The sequence below is a fragment of the Phacochoerus africanus genome, chromosome 7 (genome assembly GCF_016906955.1).
Source record: "Phacochoerus africanus isolate WHEZ1 chromosome 7, ROS_Pafr_v1, whole genome shotgun sequence".
NCBI classification, from domain to species: Eukaryota; Metazoa; Chordata; class Mammalia; order Artiodactyla; family Suidae; genus Phacochoerus; species Phacochoerus africanus.
This window is the reverse complement of record NC_062550.1, coordinates 6753549-6776954: the sequence shown is the minus strand read 5'-3', so window position 1 is coordinate 6776954 and position 23406 is coordinate 6753549. Positions and strand designations below refer to the sequence as shown.

The 23406-nt window shown below is 51.9% G+C and overlaps 2 protein-coding genes across 5 annotated transcripts in view; both read left to right on the top strand.

Annotated features, from left to right (window-relative positions):
* MEI1 (meiotic double-stranded break formation protein 1) overlaps positions 1-11915 on the top strand; it is a 72007-nt gene extending 60092 nt beyond the window's left edge. The window contains exons 25-32 of the mRNA XM_047788404.1: positions 2127-2208; positions 2395-2570; positions 7209-7290; positions 7767-7873; positions 9077-9208; positions 9399-9511; positions 11511-11668; positions 11812-11915. Coding sequence (XP_047644360.1) covers positions 2127-2208; positions 2395-2570; positions 7209-7290; positions 7767-7873; positions 9077-9208; positions 9399-9511; positions 11511-11668; positions 11812-11915 — 954 coding nt within the window. The remainder of the gene's footprint in view (positions 1-2126; positions 2209-2394; positions 2571-7208; positions 7291-7766; positions 7874-9076; positions 9209-9398; positions 9512-11510; positions 11669-11811) is intronic.
* Positions 11513-23246, top strand: CCDC134 (coiled-coil domain containing 134). Of its 4 annotated transcripts, none has more exons than XM_047786127.1 (8): positions 11513-11668; positions 12058-12145; positions 13003-13121; positions 14045-14166; positions 14378-14462; positions 16146-16327; positions 16608-16679; positions 22651-23246. In XM_047786127.1, the coding sequence occupies exons 2-8, from the start codon at positions 12108-12110 to the stop codon at positions 22774-22776; spliced, it is 744 nt and encodes a 247-aa protein (XP_047642083.1). In that variant the 5' UTR covers positions 11513-11668; positions 12058-12107; the 3' UTR covers positions 22777-23246. The 4 variants fall into 4 exon arrangements, with proteins under 4 accessions (XP_047642083.1, XP_047642082.1, XP_047642085.1 ...); XM_047786126.1 differs by having other exon boundaries at positions 11513-11672; XM_047786129.1 differs by lacking the exon at positions 12058-12145.
* Positions 23247-23406: the final 160 nt, after the last annotated feature.

The following is a 23406-nucleotide window of genomic DNA, read 5'->3' as shown; positions in this document are numbered from 1 at the left end:
TCTCCTTTCCTCTCAGCCACTTCCCTGTATGACCTTGTCATCCTAGAGCCCAGCACGAGCTCCTCTGTGCGCTGCTTCACATTCGGGTGTCTCCCGCCTAAGGCTGGCTGCCTCTGGTAGACAGAAATCATCTCCTAGCCTTTGCAGTATCCTTGCACTGTGCCCAGCCCTGTGTCAGTCTAGTTCCAAGCACATAGTTATTTGTACAGAAGTGAAGTTGGAGTTCCTGTCGTGGCGCAGTGGTTAACGAATCCGACTGGGAACCATGAAGTTGCGGGTTTGGTCTCTGCCCTTGCTCAATGGGTTAAGGATCCGACTTTGCCGTGAGCTGTGGTGTAGGTCGCAGATGCGGCTCAGATCCCCCATTGCTGTGGCTCTGGCGTAGGCCTGCAGCTGCAGCTCCAATTGAGCCTCTAGCCTAGGAACCTCCATATGCTGCTGAGCAGCCCAAGAAATGACAAAAAGACAAAAAAAAAAAAAAAAACAAACCAGAAGTGAAGTTAGTTTCAAAGTTTGGCCTCTAGGGGGGCAGTAAGCTATGGCAAATCTGCACTATAGCCGATCCTCAGGTAGTTGCCAGTGGGGTCAATTCAGGATAGGAACTCCTGCTTTTCTAAGTGAGGCTTGCACCCACCCATAGCCCTGAAGCCACCTGCCTGAGTGGAAGGAAGCCTGCCCCTTGTCCTTGGCTCTGCCCTGGCGCTCAGCGCAGACCTAGCCAATTCCTTAACAACCCCGGCTCTAAGTCCTCCCCTCTGTCCTAGTTCAGGCCTGATCATTCATCCTCACCACTAATGTGGCCTAGTCCCAGTCTCCTGGCCCCCAGCCTCTCCCTTCCTCTCCCTCTCCTATGCCCACATCGTCGCCTGTTCACACCTCCCCTCTGCCCACACTCCTTCGCTGCCTTTTTGTTCTCCTCATGGTTGCTGAGACCCTTCCTACAAGCCCCTCTGCAGCCTTACTTCCTGCCACTCTGCCCTCCGTTCCTGTCTTCTGACCAAGTGTTAGCTCTTTTCCCAGTCGGCCCTGCTCTTTCACATTGCCATCCCTTTTTGTTTGTTTGTTTATTTTTGGTTGATTTTTTAAAAAATTTATATATGTGTATGCTACTTTGCAAGTAGATGTATTTTTTGGTTGATTTTTAATAGCCATTATTTTAGGACAGTTTTAGATTTATGGGAAATTGAGCAGATAGCACAGAGTTCCCATATGACCTCCACACACAGCTTCCTCAGTGAACATCTTAGGTTAGCATGGCATCTCTATACCATTATACAAGTTGACTCTTCTGCTTAGAAACTGCTGCTTCCACCAGCTTACAAGCATTTTAGGAACTGCTTTGTGCCAAACTGATAGATCCAAGTAGAGGAGAAGCTGCCTTGAGGCAGCTTATGTTCTGGGCAAAGAGAGCAGAGTCTTCTCCCAGCTTTGAACCTGCAGCCTCAACTAACCCTCCGTCATGATGTTGACATTAAGGAGCACATTCACAATGCTGATCCTTAACTGACCTTCACAATAGCTGCAGAGGGAGTGAGGCAGGCACCGCTGTCCCCATCTCATGGGTGAAGGAAGTAAGGCAGGCTAAGAGAGGTGCAGTGCAGTGAATTGCCCACAGCCACACAGCTGAAAAGTGGGAGAGCCAGGATTTTGATTCTGGGCCATCTGACCCAAAATCTGAGTTAGTGGATGGTGGGCTGAGGTGCAGACAGACCCACAGCTGAGGCGGGGGAGGACTCCCTGGTGGGGGAAGACTCCCTGGTGGGGGAAGACTCCCTGGCAGGGGAGGACTCCCTGGAGGGGGAGGACTCCCTGGTGCGGGAGGACTCCCTGGTGCGGAAAGACTCCCTGGAGGGGGAAGACTCCTTGGAGGGGAAGACTCCCTGGTGCGGGAAGACTCCCTGGTGCAGGAGCTCCCTGAGGACATGGGCAACTTGGGAGAAGCAGCCCTTCTGAAGTATGGGCTTGATTTTCCTCCTCAAGCTCCTAAATCCAAGACTATGTGGCTTCCTCTGTCCTTCTGGATGCAGTGGGTATGTGTGTGTGGATGGAAGAGATACTATGGCACGTTATTTTCTGCCCAAGCTCCCCGAGCATGTGGGTTATACCTTTATCCCTTGCCCTGCCAGGTTCACCAGACGCTTTCTGTGGAACTGGACCAAGTATTGAAGGCCCTCAGCTTCCCAAAGAAAAAGGCTGCACTGCTCTCAGGTGTGGGGCCAAGGGCCTCCAGCAAGAGAAGAAAAATCTTTCCCCTAGATTCTGAGGTGGGAACACCCCACCCAGACCAGCCTGTGGTCACCCCACTATTACTGCATTGTGTTCCTCCTATGACAGAGCTTGGAGGGAGGTGGAGAAGGAGGCGGAACCTGGGTCTAAGGAGTTTCCTACTTTCAGCTTCTATCTTATGCTTCCTGCGGACAACCCTGCACCAAAGCTTCTCCTCTCCCCTGGTGACCCTACTGCCCTCAGGGGCCCAGCCACCGCCAGCCCCTGAGGACACTGTCCTGTCCCCACTGGGAACATCACAAGTGCTGTCCCTGATCATTGGACTCCAGAACCTCCTGGTGCAGGTAAGGCCCTTACTGAGTGGGACCCTGGCAGTGGAGTCTGCTTCTCCCAGGGTGACCGCAGGAAGAGGTGGCTTGCCTGTCAAGAGCTTGGTATTTCCACCATGGCCTAGAGAGTAGATTAATTGGTTTTAAAGTTATGGTGACAGAAGTGAAACTCAATTTGGCTAACAACTGAGAAGTCCAAGGGTCAATACTGGCTTCAGGTACAGCTGGGATTCCAGAAGCTCAGACTCTGTCATCGGAACTCTCCCCATCTCTTGGATCTGCATTTCTCTCTGTCACCTTTATTGTCATGGCTTGGTAGGATGACCAGTAACAGCTCCTGGCTTATATCCTTCCAGCAGAAAGAAAGTTTTTCTTTCCTAGTAGTCGCATTAGCCTAGCTTGGTAAGGTGCCAATCACTATGCCTAAAACATGGGATGCTCTGATGCTCCTGGCTTGGGTCGGTGCCTTCTCCTGGAGGCTGGTGCCTGCGATCAGCCCTCCATAACTCACATGGACTGAGCATAAGAGAGGAATGCTTCTGCAAAAGAATATTGTTCTCAAACGAAGGAGGAATAGATCCTGGACAAGCAAAAACAGGTGTCCCCCTTAGAGGGGTTTGTGGTTTACAGCTTAGAGGATTCTTGGAGATCATTGTTTATTCAGTGATCATATGCTCTGAAAGGTGGAGGAGGCATGAAAATAGATCACATTTCTGCATTTGAGAAGTTAACAGTTTCAGGGCCAGCGGATGGTGCTACATAAATAAGAGGTGATAGGAGTTCCTCTTGTGGCTCAGCAGTTAACGAACCCAACCAGTACCCAGGTTCAATCCTTGGCCTTGCTCAGTGGGTTAAGGACCCGGTGTTGTCGGGAGCTCTGGTGTAGGTTGCAGACATGGCTCAGATCCCACGTTGCTGTGGCTGTGGTGTAGGCCAGCAGCTGCAGCTCCAATTCGACCCCTAGCCTGGAAACCGTATCCTGCGGGTGTGGCCCTAAGAAGACCAAAAAAAAAAAAAAAGAGGTGATAATACAGTCTGGTCAGTGCTGGGCCAGAGGGGAGCACTGCACAGTGGGAGCACAGTACATACCTTATAGGCTGGTGCAGAGTGACTCTGAGGCTGGCTGTCTTTCTGGGAGAGATGCTTGGGCTGTTCTGGACATATCAAGTAACTTGTCCAAGGTCCCTGAGGTAGGAGGCATCAGAGATGGGGTCGATCTTGACAGCTGCACAATTTTGTACTGTGATATGCACTCATTCCCTGTTCCTGGTCTTGTGACCCATTCCTACCCGTGATTTCCTGAGACTTCCTTCTCTTTCAAGGAGCTTATTGTCTGTGATTTTCATATATGAGCTGGTCACTGTAGGGTGACCAGGGCCCCAGATGTTTATGCTAGACTTGGACTCTCTTTTCCTGCTCTTTGGAGCTTGCCCAGGACAGATGGTCCCAGACCCACGTGGTCTGATCTGATGGCGAGGCATTACGGAGCAAGAAGAGAGAAGTGAGGGCAGCTGGCAAATGAGTGAGAGAGGTTTCAGAGACTTCCTGGGAGGAGCGTGGGGGCCTTGATTTGAGTAGACTCCACTTGGTGCCCAGGTAGTGACAGCACGTATCTGATATGGCTGTTGATTGTGGGCGAGGATGGTCAAGGACTGTTCCCTACTGGGCTTGTGCACGATGTGGGAAGCGGGGGAGTATAAAGAGATAGCCGATGCTCCAGAAGTGGGCCTGTATGGCTCTGTGTCTGCTGAGGCTTATCCTGCCAGCACCTCTGTGCACAAAGCTCTGTGCTCTTTGTGGATCAAACCTCTATCCTGTGTAGCATTTCTCTTTCTCTGTTTTAAGTTCCCATTTTCATATCAGTCTTCCCCAGGCTTTGAGCTCCTCAGAGATAGGGACTGGGTCTGGGTTAATCTTTGTGTCCTCCTTCCCCTTGTGGGTTCAAATCCAATTAGGATATCAGGAATCATATGCGAAACAAAGAATCAGCTTTATTGCTGATAAACACCGTAGTAGAATGTAGCTTGGACTTAAGGTCGGAGTGAGCTTTTTTTTTTTTTCTTTTTTATGGCCACATCTGCAGCAAATGGAAGTGCCCGGGCTAGGGGTCGAATTGGAGCTGCATCTGCCAGGCTACACCACAGCCACAGCAACACCAGATCCAAGCCACATCTGCAACCTACACAGCAGTTTATAGCAACATGGGATCCTTCACCCACCGAGGGAGGGCAGGGATCGAACATACATCCTCATGGAAACTATGTTGGGTTCTTAACTTGCTGAACCACAACAGGAACTGCCTGGGCCTTTTTTTTTTTTTTTTAAGTCTGAGATTTTTCAAACAGAGCAAAGATGAATGAATTTTACAGTGAACCCTCATATACCCACTACCCCCATTCTACCATTAACATCTTACTATACTTGCTTTATCAAATCTGACCAAAAGGGTATTTGAATTACCCTCCTTCCCCCAGGCCAGACCAGAAGCCCATAGGCAGGGAAATTGTATTTGCATTTCCATAATGTCCTTGTTGGACACTTACCCAGCTGGCCAAGATCTTAAGGGTTTGAGTTCATGGAAGGATGACCCTTAGTATTTTAATCCCACCCTGATGGCCTAGTAGGTGTTAAGCTTACATTTCACCTATTAGATAAATCTCTCCTTGGGTGAGGAGGAGCCAGTTAGAGGTAGGAAGAAGGGCAAATGCTTTCTCTCCAGTGTTTCTGAGAGTGCCGAAGTTCCTGTTTTAACATTCAGAACATAGAGAGGGGGGCAGGAGATTCCCTTATACTTACTGCCCATTGTGTGTATGTACCACATCTTCTTGATCCACTCCTCTGTCCATGGACATTTAGGTTGTTTCCATGTCTTGGCTATTGTGAATAGTGCTGCTGTGAACATACGGGCACATGTATCTTTCTGAAGTATAGTTTTGTCTGGATATATTCCCAGGAGTGGGATTGCTAGATCATACGGTAATTCTATTTTTAGTTTTCTGAGGTGCCTCAGTACTGTTTTCCATGGTGGTTGCATTAACTTACATTCCTACCAACAGTGTAGGAGGGTTCCTTTTTCTCCACACCCTCTCCAGCATTTGTTATTTGTAGATTTTTTAATGATGGCCATTCCGATCAATATGAGGTGGTATCTCATTGTAATTTTGATTTTCATTTCTCTAACAATTAGTGATGTTGAGCATTTTTTTTGGGGGGGGGCATACCCACAGCATATGGAAGTTCCTGGGCCAGGGATTGAACCCATGCCACAGCAGCGACCCAAGCTGTTACAGTGACAACACCAGATCCTTAACCTGCTGTGCCACAGAACTCTGAAGTTAAGTATCTCTTCATGTGCCTACTGGCCATCTGAAAACATACCACAAACTTAGTGGCTTAACACAACACTCATTATCTCACCGTTCCCTTTGTCCAAAGTCTGGATGGGCTCAACCAGGTTCTTTACTTTGGGCCTCATAAGACTGAAATCAAGATACTGGCAGGGCTAAGTGCTTATCTGGGAGATCTGGGAAAAAACCATTTCTCCTGTGGGGTAGCCCTTTTAACTCTTTAAGGTTGCTCACATGACCCCTCTGTCTTCAGACCAGCAGTGCACGCTGAGTCCTTCTTACAGTTCCTCTCTGATTCCTCTTCTGCCTCCAGCCAGAGAAAACAGGCTGCTTTTAAAAGACTGGTGTGTTTAGATTGCCACGTAATGTAACCTAATCGCAGGAGTAACATCTGGAAGCAAAGGTCATGGGACTATCTGCCTACCACATATGGTAAATGTATGTTTAACTTTATAAGAAATTATCACACTGTTTTCCAAAGTGGCTGCACCATCGTGCCTTCCCATCCAAAGTGCATGAGCACCCCAGTGGCTTCACATCCTGGCCAACACTTGCTATTGCCAGTGGAGAGTAGCTCTTGGTAAGTGCATAGTGATATCTCAAGGTGGTTTTTCATTTTCATTTCCCTAAAGGCTAATGATAATAAGTTCTTTTCATAAGCTTATTAAAGGAGTTCCCATGGTGCCTCAGTGGTAACAAACTCGACTAGTATCATGAACTAGGGCCGGGTTCAATCCCTGGCCCTGCATAGCAGGTTAAAGGATCTAGTGTTGCCACAGCTGTGGTGCAGGTCAAAACTATGGCCTGGATCTGATTGCTGGCCTGGGAACTCCACATACTGCATGGCAGCCAAAAAAGAAAAAGAAAAAAAAAAGTTCTGCTGCTTTAAAAAAAAAAAAAAAAAAAGATTTATATGTACTGGCTTAGATACACTGTGCAGCTCTTATAGGGTCTATAATCTGTGAATCTCTTAATGGGCCCAGGGCCCATCCTTTTCTGAGACAAGTCTCTAAGCATAGGTAAGTCATCAGTATAAGCACTGGGCTTTGTGTGTGGATGAGAGATAAAATGGACAAACATTTCTTTTTTTTTTTAATATATCCATGGCATGTAAAAGTTTCCAGACCAGGGATCGAACCCACACCACAGCAGCGACCTAAGCCTATAGAGCCACAATCATAAATCTGAAATTCTGAAATCCGAATCGTTTTGAAAACCAATTTTATTTTTTTGCTTGGTTGGCACCAAAACCCATTGGTAGCAAAACCTGACATGAACTTCTGTGGGTTTTTGTGGTTTCTTGCAGAAGGACCCTCTGTTGTCTCATGCCTGTGTTGGCTGCCTGGAGGCCTTGCTTGACTACCTGTACGCCCGGAGCCCAGACATTGGTAGAAACTCTCCCCACTCTCTGATGGTCCCATAGCAAAGATTAGAGGCAGCCAGCACCTGCCACCCTCCCACCCCAGACTCCCATCCCCAGTTCTGTGATTCACACTCATTTTTTAGAAATTCTTTTAGCAATACTGTGAGGGCACTGCCATGCCCATCACACAGATGAGGACACTGAGGTTCAGGGATGTCAAGTAAGTTGCCTCAGCCAAGGGTCACAAAGGTCTTAAGTGGCAGAGCTCTTCCTGTTGCCCACCTCCTGAAATAGAGGGACACATGGTCTCCCTGAGCCAGGCAGCATGGGTTGATAGAAGCCCAGGAAAAAAAGAAACCTCCTGAGGTCAGTTTATCCAATGCCCTGCCTTTAGCTGATCAACCCATTTTTGAGCCAATAGGAGAAAGTGCTCTTGGGCAACATTCCAAGGCCTTTGGAAAAGCAGCGTTAGTAACGCAGAGTGACCGGTGTTTCCCATAGCACTTCATGTGGCCTCCCAGCCCTGGAATCGTTTTTTGCTCTTTACCCTCCTGGATGCTGGAGAGAATTCCTTCCTAAGACCTGAGATCTTGAGGCTCATGACACTGGTAAGTGCAGAAAGGATGGTCTCAGGGTCTGAAGAATATCCTCCAAGAAGGTAGAAGGGCTTGGGTGGGCCTTCACCCTGCAAGAGGCCTGGCTAGAGAATTCCTCTCAATGCCCACATCTCCTTAGCTCAGAAGACCTGGACATTCTTTCTCATTCACTCACTCATGAAACATTGACCAAGGCCTCCTTGCCACATGCCAGCTCCTATGCTAGGTACCAAAGATGTCAATGAGCCAAATGTTCTGCCTTAAAGGTTCCTCAGTCTAGAGAAGGAGATACACAGAGAAACCAATAGTTAAAATATGGTGTTCGTCATAAAAGAGTAGAAGATGTGCTAAGTGCCTGGCATGCAGTCTGTGCCCACCAAGTAAACAACAAAGCAGCAAGCCTGTGCATGATAGTGAAGCGGAATAAATCAGCGGTTGGCGTGAGAACCCGCAGCTGGGAGGGAGAGGTGAATAAGAATGTAGTAAGCACTCTGTTCATGCCTGAATTTCCTTTTTTTTTTTTTTTTTTTTAAGGGCTGCACCTGCAGCACATGGAAGTTCCCAGGCTAGGGGTCGAATAATTGGAGCTGCAGCTGCTGGCCTATGCCGCGGCCATAGCAACTTGGGATCTGAGCTGCGTCTGCGACCTATACCACAGCTCATGGCAACGTTAAGACCCACTGAGTGGGGCCAGGGGTCGAATCCGCAACTTTATACATATTTGTTGGGTTTGTAACCTGCTGAGCCACAACAGGAACTCCCCTGAATTTCTTTAATAAAGTGAAAGAACATTCAGCTGTGAAGGTTACATTTTAGCTGAGGCTTAAAAGGATTAATAGGCAGAGAGAAGGAAAAGTATTCTAGGTATTGAAGTGAGAGCAGCAGGTGTAGGAGCACATGGTAGAGTGTCTGGGTAATCACACATAGTCTAGTGTGAGGTGTGAGGCTGAGGGGTAGGGTGGGGATGGGGAGGTGGAGGGACTGAAGGGGTTGGCAGGGTCAGCTCTCGGGGTCTGGCAGCCCTCCTTATTACCTCACTCTCCCATGACACAGCCCCACCTTTGCCTACCAGCTCTGAGCTCCTCGAAGGCAGGGTTCCGTGGGCTTGATCTGTGTCCCCAGCCCAGGGCTGAGCACAGCAGGGGCACAGGAAATGTCTGCGAACGAAGGAGACGCTGAATCACTACATATTTGGGGTTTCTCTCCCTGGGCCAGTTTGTGCGGTTCCGGAGCAGCAGCATCCTCTCTCCTGAAGAGGTGGGTCACGTGCTGCAAGGCGCAGCTTTGGCTGACCTCTCTACCCTCTCAGATGCCACGCTCCAGGCTCTGCGTGGCTTCTTCCTGCAGGTGGGTTGGAAAGGAGTGCCATGTAGCCACTGTGAGGCCAGATCCTCTATACCATCTTTTCTGTGGAGGGTGGGAACTTGGGTCACAGCAGCCCACGGGAGGTCAGGAGTACAGGGGGTGAAGCGGAGCGGGGGCCCGTATGGAGTGGGCACTGAGAGAGCCTGCCTTCTCTACCCTCTTCTCCTCCCAGGTCCAGAGCACGGGCCTCCTGGCTGATCACAGCATGGCCCAGACCCTGCAGGCCTCCTTGCAAGGCCTTTCCCCCAGGGCCTCCATGGTCCAGCCACCCCTGCAGGACATGCTGTATCCTTTCTTGCATCTGGGAGCTTTGGCCTGGGCAAGGTCACCCAGGCTATGGCATCATGCTTCAGGATAGAGAGGCACACTGTCTACAGCCCTGTCCTCTAAAGCAAGCAGGGGTCAAAGAGAATAATTAATAGTGGTGGCAATGACAATGACTTCTTCTATTTATTAGGTTCCTACGAAGGGCCAGTTATGTTAGACATACTATGTCTAATCCTCACAGTAGCTAGAAGTGTTAATGCAGTTGTAACAGATCAGAGAAGTTAAATGACATGCCCAGAATCACACAGTGATAGCATCAGGATTTGACCCTAAATCTGCCCATCTCCAAAGTCACATCACCAAACTCAGAAGGAGCTACTCCTTACCCAGGAGCTTTGGAGAAGCTGCCCTAAGTGCAACATGGGGGATGCTGGATGACTGCCATGTCCCTGAGAAAGCCTGGGGCTGTGGGCAGTGGTCGCAGGCCCTCGGAGGGGTTGTCGTGGTGCTGCAGAGACACTTTGGTCTGGAGGTGTGTGTGGGGGGAGGGTGTCTCCTTCCCACCCCTACCAGCCGCACCCTGGCTTTCCTCCTTCATGGAACAGTTCCCTGATGTACAGCAACTACCTACCCTAGCGTTCAGCTCCCAATTTTAGGATCCACCCCACTATTCTCAAGAGCAACTCTGCTCTTGTCTGACCATTTTGCCCCTTCGGAGCCCTGGAAGTGTGGTTCTCCCGTGGTTGCCCCACCTCTCCGCTGTTCTCCTCTCATGTTTGCTGCCAGCTGCCTGGAAGGGGTGGCTGTATCCCTGTCCCACATCAGAGACTGATCCTCAGGAACTGAAGGCCTGGAAACGGAGAGAGCGGAGACCTGGAGAAGACGAAGTCAGGGCACAGTGGTTGGGTGGAAATGGGTGACAAGTGCAGCTGCTCATCTGGAGACATTTACTCCACCACTGAAATAGAATAGGGAAATAAAGTGATGCATTCGCAAGCCTGTATGGGCTCTCCAAAAACTTGCCTCCCTCCAGCAGCCCAGGTGGATGGCTTCCTTGGGGAGCAAGGGGCGGGATTTGTTCTGGTAACACCAGCACCAGCTGCTTGCCTCAGGTGCAGACACCAGTCAGGCCATCCTGGGGGCTGGAGGGGCAGAAGGCAGCTATGTATTTGATGCTCTTGTGATCCAAGTGCTCTGGGAAGTACTGTACCTGTTGCTTCAGGTCATGTGAAGGTGGAGAGAGGTACAGTTACCAGTCAAGGAAGGTAAGTGGGTCAAGCCTTTCCCAGCCTTCTTATCTGAGGGAAACTGTTCCAGACAGCCCTTCCCCAGCTGAAGTAAGTCTCCTGTGTTTATTGCCCGCAGGGCCCTCCTTTGAGCTTGTATTTGTGCGCCCACGTGTGCGGTTCTCTTAAGGTCTGCGCTCCACAGCTGCCCGCTCCTGTTCTGAATGCAGCTCATCAGAACCTTTAGCTCCCTTTCCATCTGTCTGCCAGGGGCCCCAGTGCCTGTAGCTGGCTATCCCTTCCTCGAGTCTGACTGTACTGGCCCTACACGAAGCGGGGCTGAACTCTTTGCTAACTATAGGACAGAGAAGGACCCGACGAAATTGGTTTAGAACTTGGTGGACCGGGGCGGGGGGGGGGGGGGGGGCGCGAGCAGGGGACGCCTGGACTCTGCACTGCAGGTTACTGAGAAAGTCACAACAAACTGATCAGCACAACTGCAGTTTGAAAAACCCTCAGCTGACTAAACGGTTTCGGGAGGGCGCGAGGAAGGTCGCCGGGCCGGCAGGGTCAAGGCCCCGGTAGGCTGACACGTCCTTTACGTTAGGCACAGACCCCAAGCTGACCACTTCCTCCAACCCGATCTTAACACGCGCCACGTGTGTAAGCCGCGGCGTGTGGTGGGCTGGGCGAGACTGGCAGACAGCCCGCAGGACTCGTGCCGGAGCCTACGGGGCGGGGCCGGAGGTGAGGTCAGCGAACGGCTGTCGCGGTCCGCGCTCATTGGTCAGGAGCGGCACGGTGGGCGGAGCGGCGCTCAGGGTCCCGCGCGGCTGTTCGCTGGCTCTCAAGAGGTTCCGCGACTCTGCTGATCGCTCGCAGACCCTCGAGTTGAGCTCCGCCGAGCTGCACGCCGACTGCCTGCCTACTCGCCAGCGGCGCCGGACTGGTAGGTGAGGACGGAGCGCTAAACAGGCAGGCTCCCGGAGGGGGAGGTTAAACCGAGGGCCCAGAACTGGCCGCAGGTGGTGGGGAGGGGGATCCGCGGACCCAGGATACCTCTCATTGGAAAGGCTCGTTTTCCTCCCGGAGCTCTAAAGGCTTGGGGCAGCAACCCTGGTCTGGTGAGCCCGGGTAGCCGGCTCAGAATCCACTACAAGCGATCTCTGCAGAATGGGTTCAGAATCGCACGCTGAGCCAGGAAGAACTCTGGGGACTGTAGGGGCCAGGAGCGGGATTGAGAGGCTGGAGAAGTGGGAGTAACGGTGGAGAAAGCAGGATCTGCCACCACGCAGTCGGCTTTTTCGGCTTTCCTTTCCCACTGCTGATCCGTTTCAGTCATTACCAGCTGCCTGATACCCCCTGGCCCCAATTTCTGCCTTAACCTGATGTTGGTTCCCTTGAGTCTGGAGTGCGACATTGGAAGGTAAGGGTTCAGGGTGAGCTCGAACTACTGCTTCCCACTCTCTAGGCTTCAGTTGTCTCATCTGTGTGGGGGTGAAGGCAGTTCTCTGGTTGACTTCTGTGGGATCTCACTGTCAGTATCTGAGCACCTCTGGGCCAGGTGTCCTGGTAGGACAGTGGCCATCTCTGAGATAGCCTGTGTTCTTTAAGACTCGATCTAGCCTGAAAATCAAGGAATGACTTTGGGAAGTCACTTCATTTTTCTGTGTCTTGGTCTCCACATTGGTAAAACTGGGCAGCTGTTACATAGATTGAGGCCTCCTCTGACTACTGTATTTAATCTTGTGCCTTGCTGCCTCCCTTTCATCTTTCTGTGCTTCTTTTACAAGTTTATTGGGATATTGTCTTATAACCCAACTAGAGATAAAAGTGCCAGAGTGCAGACAATTTTGTTTGTTGATTCACTGCGCTAGAACAGTGATATTGAACAGGCCCTCCCTCCCCAGGCACTGTGCCTCACCTCCCTGCAACAGGGAGGTGACCTTCTTATTCCTATTTTGCAGTGAGGGAGATGAGGCTCAGAGAGGCTGAACAATTTTCCTGAGGTCCCACAGTCAGACAGAGCCAGGGCTCCAGATGCTCATCCCTATTCTCTAAGCATCTCTGCGTGGCTGACGTTTGTCTTCCTCCCTCCCTCCTGCCATCCCACGTCTTTATTGTGTGTCTGTCGGTCATTGGGACTAAGGCTCAGGGCTTCGCAAAGCTGGGTTCTTGGTATTTGGAGGCCATGCCATGTCAGGGGATGTTGCTGTTCACCCCACTTTCTGTTTTATGTAACACCAAGCTCTAGGTCTCACCTTTTCTGGGTTATTCCTCTAGCTCCAGGGTCTTGGATATGGACCTTCTTCAGTTCCTGGCCTTCCTGTCTGTCCTGCTACTGTCTGGAACAGCAGTCACAGGCACCCTGAGCACCTCTCTGGACCCGAGCCTGGAGATCTGTATCCTTTGGCGTTAGAGGTGGGGGCTGTAAATGAAGTCTGTCTGTACCCACAACCCCTTGGGGGATTCCAGGGATGGAGTGGACCCGCCTGATGGGAACAGGGGAGAAAAGGTAAGGTGCTCTATCCAAACCTTGATCAAGTCTGTTCTCTATTTTTTTTTTTTTTTTTGCTTTTTAGGGCTGCACCTGTGGCACAAGGGGGTTCCAAGGCTAGGGGTCCATTCGGAGCCACGGCTGCCGGCCTATGCCACAGCCACAGCAGATCTGAGCCACATCTGCGGCCCACACCACAGCTCATGGCAACACCGGATCCTTAACCCACTCAGCTAGGCCAGGGGTCGATTCCACAACCTCATGGTTCCTAGTCGGATTTGTTTCCGCTGTGCCATGATGGGAACTCCAATCAAGTCTGTTCTTATCTGAGCCTTAGTTCCCCATATGGTGAGAAGGCAAGGCATATCTCTCAGAATCATGAGGATGCTGAGGATTGTACACCCAGAACCTTGTGGGTGAGATCCTGGGTGGAGACCAAGCCCTGGCATACTGGACTGCCTACTCAAGAACTGGCTCTTAATAGAACCTCAGTGAGAACAGTGAGGGGCGTTCCAGGCAGAGTATACAGTGTGACCAGAGGCACGGAGGGAGATGATGGAAAGACCACGGGAGGGGAAGGCAGGAGCCAAGACCTGAGGGTTGGATGCAGGCTGTTGGGTGTGGAATCCTCTGTAAAATGGACAAATGAAATGTTGCAGGATTCACATCCTTCTCTGACAGTTTACTCATTCCCTGGGAAGCCCCAGCCAGACATGTCTACATTCCTTGCAGAGACTTTCTGGCCAGGAATAGGCCCTTTGGATTGGGACCCCTGGATTATCCAGGTAGAAGAATCCGCGCCAGTTCCTTAACTTACTGTTTGCTCAGACAAGAAGATGTTTGAGGTGAAGCGGCGGGAGCAGCTGTTGGCACTAAAAAACCTAGCACAGCTGAACGATGTCCACCAGCAGTACAAGATCCTTGATGTCATGCTCAAGGGGCTGTTTAAGGTGCCTGCAGGCAGGGGGCAGCTCGCGGCAGGCCCAGTCTTTGATCTGGGCAGTGAGGGATGAGTAGGAGTTTCCCGAGGGGGTGGTGTTCAGGGAGGGGGAAGTGCATGCAGAGATGATTTGAAGCAGGAGTTAAGTAAATGGGGCTGGGGCTGGGGCTGGTCTGGGAAGACCTTTGCAAAGCCACTCAGCCCAGGTGGGGTTCCCTCAGGTTCTGGAGGACTCCCGGACAGTGCTCATTGCTGCAAATGTGCTCCCAGAAGGACCCTTCCCCCAGGACGAGAAACTGAAGGATGGTATGCTCTTCCCAACTTCACCCTCTCCTCCCCGCCACCTTGATCTTCTCTAGATGCTCCTCCCTCCTGTTCTTGTCTCCCCCCCCGCCCCCGAAAGTCCCCTCTTGTGGCATCTTCCAAGTGGTCCCATTGGGTAGTTGTCCTGTACTTTGGTGCTGTCCTGTGCTTGGGGCAGGGGAATCAGGAAGAAGCCTTTGCCCATTACCACTCCAGGAATCCTTGCCTTCTCTACCACCCTGCCCCTTCTGGTAGAAAAAGCAAGTTGTTCTCTGAGGCCTGTTGAAGTGACTGGCCCATGGGAGCAGTTACCAGCACTCTTGACTACTGTTCTGAAGGGCTCAACTCCCTTAAATCCTTTTTGAGACAAAGATGGGACCAACACGCATAAATAAGGTAAAAGAATATTCTATGTCCCTTCATCTCCTCTTCTAAGAATTTCTCTCCAGTGATTTCTCCCTCATTGACTGGTTACATTGTAACAATAAAGTTTTTTAGATTACATTGTCTAAGAGAGGACAGAAGTAGTCTTTACATCTTGAATGGTGGGCGCTTTACAAACAGCATCTCAAATTCCCTCTATAACTCTGAGGAAGGTACTGTCACCTCCGTTTTTCAGATGAAAGGACAGGTGGCTTGCTGTGACTCTTACCTATAAACCAAGCTAATTCCTGGGCTTGTGGCAGTTCCAGGTTGTTCCAAAGCCCAGGGTCCCTGCCCCACTTGTCTCAGACCTGGCCTATCTTTGGAGGAGTCCGCTTCTCTCTCTGTGTGGCCTGGCCAGTGCTGGTGAGGGCTTCCACCAGGGCTGAGTGTATATAGTTCCTGTTCTTCATGCTGCCCTGGGTCAAAGGGACCTGCCAGCAAAATGGGCCCTAAACTCAATCTAAACTGACCTGTTGACTAGAGGAAGGCTATTAGTGGGAAAACTGACCAAATTCAAATAAAGTCTACGAATGACTTAACAGTATTGTATTGATGTTAATTTCCTGATTTACATAGTTGTGCAATAGTTATGTTAAGATGACAGCATTAGAGGAAGCCAAGTGAAGGAGTTTTGTGGTGTATTATGTAAGCCTAAAATTATTTCAAAATAAGAACCTAAGCACTTAAAGTAAAATAAAATTGGACATGCACTAAATAGAAAACAAACTGACGTGTTCCCTGACCACGCTAGCAAAACTGACCCCTCACAGACACTGTAGCTGTGTTAACACCAGCGCCCAGCCCTGGACATTAGAGGACCAAGTTGGGGAGGTTAGGCCCAGCAAAGCCTCTTGGGATGCATATGCTTCCATGTGCAAAAGACACCCACCTCGCTGGTGGCCATGGCAAACGCGTCTTCTTAGTTGTGAAACACAGAGGAAAGAGCACGGCCTTTTGGAGTCAGACAGACCTGGGTTTGCAGCCCAGGTTTGCTATTCACTAGCCATCAGCATCAGTTTCCCAGGGGTAAAATGGGAATAGCAGCCACATCTCCCTCTAAAGGCAGTTTTGATGATTCAGTGATCTGTGGACATAAAGCCCTTAGCACGCACTGCACACGTGGTCAGCCTGTGGGCAGCAGGCAGCTTTCCCTTCTCTGACGACCAGGCTAATCCCCCGTTCTCTGGAGGGTGAGTAGGGTTGGCCAGGAGGGCTGGAGAAGGGCATCTCCCCGGCCCCTCATCAGGGTCCTCTCGGCAGCTTTCTCCCAAGTGGTGGAGAACACGGCCTTCTTCGGCGACGTGGTGCTGCGCTTCCCAAGGATTGTGCACCATTACTTTGACCACAACTCCAACTGGAATCTCCTCATCCGCTGGGGCATCAGCTTCTGCAACCAGTCAGGCGTCTTTGACCAGGGGCCCCACTCGCCCATCCTCAGCCTGGTAAGGACTGGGGCGGAGGAGGTCTGGGAGCCCTTTGGCTGGTGCTATGCCACAAGCCATGGGTCTGCCTTCAGTGGAGCCTGAACATCAGCCTTTCAGGTTGCATTTCTGTGACGAGCCTCAGGCCACCTTGAGGTGCCATTTCAAGGGGTTCTGTGCCAACCTGGGTTCCTAGCACTCATCACCTGGCCCACCCCTGCCTAAGCCTCTGAGGGAGTGGCCTGTGGGCGAGCAGCAGGCTGGAGAAGACAGAGGATGACTCGCTTTTCCTCATCCGCAGATGGCCCAGGAGCTGGGGATCAGCGAGAGAGACTCTGACTTCCAGAACCCATTTAAAGTAGACCGCACAGAGGTGAGCTGCTGAGGCCTGTGGCCATGTCTGCTCTGCCTCTGCTGAGCCAGGGGAGGCTAGGGCCTGCAGGGGCTGGGGCCCGTGGGGTGGAGTGTGAGCTTTGGACTTGGAGTCAGACGTGCCTGGGCAAAGGCACTCAACTCCCTAGTGCCTTCAGGAAAGCTACTGGCCCTGTCTTAGCCTCACCTCCCTGCAGGGTGGACTTCTGAGGGGCAGTCAGAGGCCATGAGCACGTCCATTCCAATGCACAGTAGGCGCTGTTCATATCAGGGAAATGTCGGGGAAACCCTGGGACGTCAGGCCGTGCTTCTCTGTCCTTGGGCCTCTGAGTCCCCAGCCAGGCCTCCCCCACATCCCTGCACAGGTTCTCTTCCTGGGGGCTGAGGTGGGCTCTGAGGGCTGGAGGCTGCAGGGCCAGCACAGCAGGTGGGGACACCCAGTAGAGAGGAGGAAGAGATCAGGGGCGGCAGGGCAGGGACCAGAGGGGTAGGAAGGAAGGGCTGGACTCATGGACTCTTCCCTCGGTGGAGGGAGGGACCTCTCGAGTTCTAGGATTTTATCCGGCTTGCAGGCTAACAAGCTTACCTGCTGCTGTTTCATGGATGCTGACAGGTTAGAGACAGCAGGTAAACACAGTTGCTGTTGGCCTGGTGATGTGGGTATCCCTTGTTCCCTAAGTCCCAAGGAGGTGATACAGAGGAGCCCATGCAGATACCATCCATGCAGTGGGTTGCATCAAGCCAAAGAACAGCAGGCTTGGGAAATAAACCACCTTTATGGAGAACAGAAGCAAACCTGGTCTTTGTTTGCAGGCAGACATCACCTTATCCTTCAAGGTTTCTTTCTGCAAACACAGCCTGAGACATGGCCCAGGTAGAGTGGTCAGGTGTACGCAGCAAGAATGTGCAGGGATGCTCAAAGCCGTGACAGATGGGCTTTCCCAATGAGTGGGCGCCCATGGAGATACTTTTTTGCTGTGACACCAGCTCTCCTTGCCCTGCAGATCATGAATGCCTCTCACACAGGACAAGGGAGAGAGCATGGGCCACAGAGAGAATGGGCTCCTGGAGAGATTTAATTTAGCGTCATCATAATGTGCTCTGCTTGGACATAACCACAGAAGCAGCATACTTTCTATACTTCTTATCTGCTGGGGACAGTCTCAAGAATTTACTCACTTTTTTGGTGTCCAGTGTGGCTCTGTTCACCACAACAGCCCAGATTTGCTCAGCTTCCCTTGTGCACTCCTCCTGTACCAGTGAGCGTTCTAGGAGTCCTCTCCTACTCACACACCTGTCACTAAGGCCAGCTTGCATCAGAGCAGGGAGAGTCCCCCGGCTCTCTCCCTGCTCTTCAGATGCCCACAGGCTATGGGGGAAGACAGCAGGAAAGCCCAGTTGCAGTCCAGCGTGGTCACTGTCCCTGTGGGAGAGGGAAGGATGAGCCGCGGGACCCATGAGAAGGAGCCTGTGGAAGTAGGTGGGGGAGGCTCTGGGTGAGTAAGAGTTGCCGGGGGGACCCGCCCGGGAAAGACCTTCTGGGCAGAGGGACTAGTTTGCACAAAGGCATAGCACCTGCATTGATTCAATAGTTAGTGAGCATCTGCTGAGTCCCAGACAAGCTCTGTCCCAGAAAAGCTCTGTAGCCCTGTCCTGGGAATGGCATTCTAGTTGGAGTAGATAGACAGTCAATAAAAAATAAGGTACGTGGTAGGTGGCGACAAGGGCCAGGGAGAAGAAAGCAGAAGGGGGTTAAGGGATCCCAGGGATAAGGTGGAGCTGCAGTTGTTATTCATGTGACTTGGACACATAAGGTCCTAACTGAAAAGACCTGAAAGGAGCGAGGGAGCCAGCTCTGTCTCTGGGGGAGGAACATTTCAGGCTAAAAGAGCAGGAAGTGCAGAGGCCCTGAGTTGGAAGCATCTTTGGAGGGGTGGGGAGTGAGGACAGGTGAGGTCAGAGTTGTAGGCAGCATCACAAGGCCCTTGCAGGTCTCCAGGACTTTGGCACTTACTCTGAGACACACAGCAGCAGATGAGGGGCTCTGACTCACCCCTGTAAAGGCTCCACCTGGCTGTGGAGGGGATAATAGTCTGGGGACCAGGGTGAAAATGGGCACCAGTGAGGAGGCTGCTGTCCTTGTCTGTTTGGGAGTTAGAGGTGGCTTGAACCAGGTGACAACAGTGGGGCTGGTGAGGAATGGTGAGAATTTGGTTCTGGGTTTGTTTTTTTCTTTTTACAGCCTCAGCCATGGCCTATGGAAGTTCCCAGGCTGGGGGCTAAATTTGAACTGCAGCTGTCAGACTATGTCACAGCCACAGCAACACGGGATCCGAGCTGTATCTGTGACCTATGCTGCATCTTGCATATCTTTAACCCACTGAGCGAGGCTGGATCTTACCCACATCCTCACAGACACCTATGTCAGGTTCTTAACCAGATGAGCCACAACAGTAACTCCCTGGCTCTAGTTTCAAGGTAGAGTAAATAAGGCTTACTGGAGTTCCCGTTGTGGCGCAGTGGTTAACAAATCCGACTAGGAACCATGAGGTTGCGGGTTCGATCCCTGGCCTTGCTCAGTTGGTTAAGGATCCAGCGTTGCCGTGAGCTATGGTATGGGTTGCAGACGCGGCTCGGATCCTACATTGTTGTGGCTCTGGCGTAGGCCGGTGGCTATAGCTCCAGTTAGAAGACCCCTAGCCTGGAAACCTCCATATGCCACTGGAGCGGCCCTAGAAAAGGCAAAAAAACAAAAAAATAAATAAAAAGACTTACCGAGGAAGCTGATGTGGTGTGAGAGTGACACATTAAGGATGACTTGATTTTCGGCCTGAGCATGTGGAAGAATGGGGCTGCTATTTTCTAAACTGGGCGCACTGGTGGTACCAGGTTGAGGGCTGGATCGGGGATCGAGGCCTTATTTCTGGACCTGATAGGCATCAGAATGAAGACGTCGAGGAGGTGACTGGACATATGACTAGGTTTCAGGGAGAGGTTGAAGCTAGAGCTATAAATGTGGGAGTCGTGCCAATGAAGAGGGAAGTGAAGCCATCACCCTGGCAGGGGTGGGGGGCCAGGCAGATAGGGTCATGGTCTTTCTGAGGACTAGGGCCTGGGATCTGCCTGCAGTTCGAGGTGGGAGGAGGAAGAGGAACTAGCAAAGCCCCCCCAGGAGGGATCAGTCAGTGTGACAGCAGCAAATCCAAGAGAGACTCATTTCCCAGAGGCCATCGAGGAAAGTTACAGGAAGGAGGGAGTGGTGTGCCTGCAGACGCTGCTGGACGGTCAGGGAAGATGAGGCTGAGAATCAGCTGCTGGGCTCAGCAGGACCGAGAAAGGCCATCAGAGATCTCAATAAAAGCTGTCTCGGTGGAGCTGCGGGAACAAGGGACTGGGTTTCCAGAGAATGAGAGGGAGGGCGGGTGGACACATCCCATCAGGTACATGCAACCCTTGTGAAGAGCTCTTCCTGTTTTTTTTAGTATTAGTTTCAGGTGTACAGTGTAGTGACTCAGTGTCTTTAGAGGTTATACGTCATTAAAAGTTACAAGATAGTGGCTATAATTCCCTGTGCTGTACAATATATATCCTTGTTGTTTATCATGAGTTTTGTTTTCAGGGGTTGCAGACCAACAGGAGAATAGCTGGGGGGAGGGTGTGGGTTCCAGGGGGGATTTTAGTCGGTTGGGAGAGACTGTAGCATGTTTGCACATTGCTGAGACCTCCCCGTTAGGGAGGAAGAACCTGGGATGCAGGAGTAGGAGAGTTGCTGGCGTCTCATCCCTGAGGAAGTGAGGAGGGCGAGGCCAGCTGGGCCCAGGGGCCCAGAAGCAAGTAGGTTGGTGGGTGTGGCGGTGGGAGCTTGCGGAAGTTGTCTTTGAGTGTGTCCCTTCTCTGTGAAAGAGGAAGCAAGGTCATGGTGTGCCAGTGAGGAGGGGGTTAGTGATGGAGGCTCGAGGAGAAGGCAAGTCTGGGGGAGCAGGAGAGGGAGCAGACTGGGGAAATGTCCTGAATTGCCAGGCGGCATGAAAGGCCCGCTTGAGGTAGCCTCAGAATTTAAAGTAGGCCTTGGCAAGGCCCAGTAGGGAAGGGACCCAGGACAGGGACAGGCATTGTTTCTCTTCTAACCCAGCTAGCTGGGGCTGGAGGGGCCAGCGTCTCTTGATGGTCCTTCCTGAGCCAGAGCCAGGGAGTTTGAGGGGTCTCCCAGCTCCTCCTTCCTCCCAAGAGGATCAGAATTAACTCGTAGGGATAGGAGGCACAGTGTGAGAGGGAAAGTGCTGGGCAGGGAGGTTGGGAGGCCTGGGGGCTAGTCCCAGTTGGGCCTCCCACTGGCTGTGTGACTTGAACAGATCACTTACCCTCTCTGGGCTGACATCACCCCATCTTCCAGATTTGTGGTTCAGTCTAAGTGGTGGTGAATTACTCCACAAGGTGGAGCTCCTAGTTTGTTTTTAACATCTACCTTGATCAAACATTTCTCACATTTAGCCTGGGAACAAATAAAATGGGTATATTTCACAACAGAGTTACTAGAGTTCTGGGTACTGTTGTATTAAATATTCCAACATGATTCATTCATTCGTTCATTCATTCATTTCAAAAACTACATACTGAGTGCCATGTATAAGCACTCAGAAGGAAACAGATGAGGCAGGTCCCTAAGGGCAGTGACACCTGAGCTGGAGCTAATGTGGCAAAGGGGGTGGGGGCTGGGAAGGGCCTTCTGGGCCTGGGTCACAGCATGTGCAGAGGCCTAGAAGTGGGAGCAAAGGAATCCAAGAACCAAAAGTAAGGGAAGGGGAGAGGTGGGTGGGGTAGACCTGCAGATGCAGCTGTGTCCTGAGAGTAATGGAGGGTCGGGAACAGGCTTAAGCAGGAGTCAGATTGACATTTTGAAAAGATCTGTGATGAGGGCAATGGCTTAAGAGGGACCAAAGTGGATATGGAGAGACCATGGGAGGTGCCTAGAATTATCAGAAGAGAGGTAAGGGTGGTGATGAGGGTAGCCATGGGTAGGCGAGATGGAGCAGAGTAGATGGGTTTGAGACGCAGGGGTCCAGTGGGCCTGACCTTGGCAATGGACTGTGTCAGGGATGGGGTGATGCTTGGCCTCTGCCCTACTTGCCTAGACTGGGGTGTAGAGTGCTGCTGTTCATGAAGACAGGGACTCTGGAGGGGGACTGGGTTTTGTGGAGATGGAGCCGTGCTGAGTTTGGGGCATGTGTGCACATCCTAGAGAAGGCAGCAGACAGACGTCGAGATGGGGAGATGCAAATGTGAAGGGTCATTGACCTTGGAGGTGTAAGGGAAGCCCTGGGTTTAGATGCACCAATCTGAAGAGTGGAGGAAGAGGAGCAGAGGGCCTGGGGATTGCCCCAACTGAAGTCCTCCTCCTCCTCCTCCCCACTCGCCCTGTGTTCCTGGCTCATCACTGGGTACCACCACGCACGTGCTATGGACGCCACGAGCCCAGGCACCATTTTCTTCACCTTTCCACCTCTTTTTCAGGGTCTGCCAGCTTATCCTTTGATCCACCTGCTTCTGTACACTCATTGCCTAGACCTTGCAACTTGTCCGCAAGCAGTAGGACCCCAGCTGTCTTACTCTTGCTGACTGCCCTGCCCTCCTCCTCAAGCTCCAGGGGTCTGTGGTAGCCTTGGGCATTCGGCCCCTTCACCCTGAGTGGTCTGTCTGTTGTTTCTCAGATGTCCACGGAGGTTCAGCACCTGTCCCTCTGCTGGAATGTCCACTTCGCCCACCCTGTTTTGCTTGGCAAGCTCCTACTTATCTTTCAAGACCCACCCAGTGGTCTTCCTCAAGCCCGTTTAATTATCCATGTCTGTGGGCTCCCCAAGGGCAGGGCCTGTGTCCGAGTGACCCTCCTGTCCCCATGGCCCACAGCAGCCTAGCTCAGTACAAACTCTTTACTGCCAGCGGATTTAATCAGACTGCTCTGGTCTTTTTCTCAGTTCATCTCCAGCACTGACCCTTTCCAGAAGGCCCTGAGGGAAGAGGAAAAACGCCGGAAGAAAGAGGAAAAGCGGAAAGAGATCCGAAAAGGCCCTCGGATCTCCAGATCCCAGTCCGAGTTATAGCCCCTGAGCAGGCCAGGGTTCAAGGGGCCAGGAGGCGGCCAGTCAGGAGGAAGAGGAGGATGCAGCAGCATCAGCTAATGGTGAGAGCTGGCCCATGTGAGGGGAGGCTGAGTCTGCTCAGCCCCCTGGAGCCAGCTCTGAGCCCCAGCTAAGGGACTGGGCTGCAGAGGGCTGGATTTCCTCCCTGTGACTTCCGCAGAGTGGTGCCAATGGAGCCTTCAGAGGGTGCTAGGCTGCACACCAACTGTGGAGATGCTGCAAAAAGCAGGAGGGAACCTGGGCTGGACTCTCCCAGTGGGTTAGGACCCCTGACTGATTGGCTGCTGTCCGTTGTGGGAGGCTGCTGTCATGCCTGCTGTTGGCCCCTCTGTGTCACTGAGTTGCCTGGCACAGGTCTCAGCCCCCTGCAGAAACACAATAAAAGCCCACTAATCCTCTGGGCTAACAGAGGCTGGTTTGGGCACCAGGGAGCTGTAAGCCTCTCCATGGGGCAGGTGGGAGGGGCCTGGGGGGGGCGCTCAGGGCCCTCAGATGCAGAGATGACATTTAAGGATGTCCCTTCCTCATTAGGAAGAGCCTCAGGCCCTGGCAGGGCAGCAAAGCACAAGCTTGGCTTTGGCCTCTTCTTCC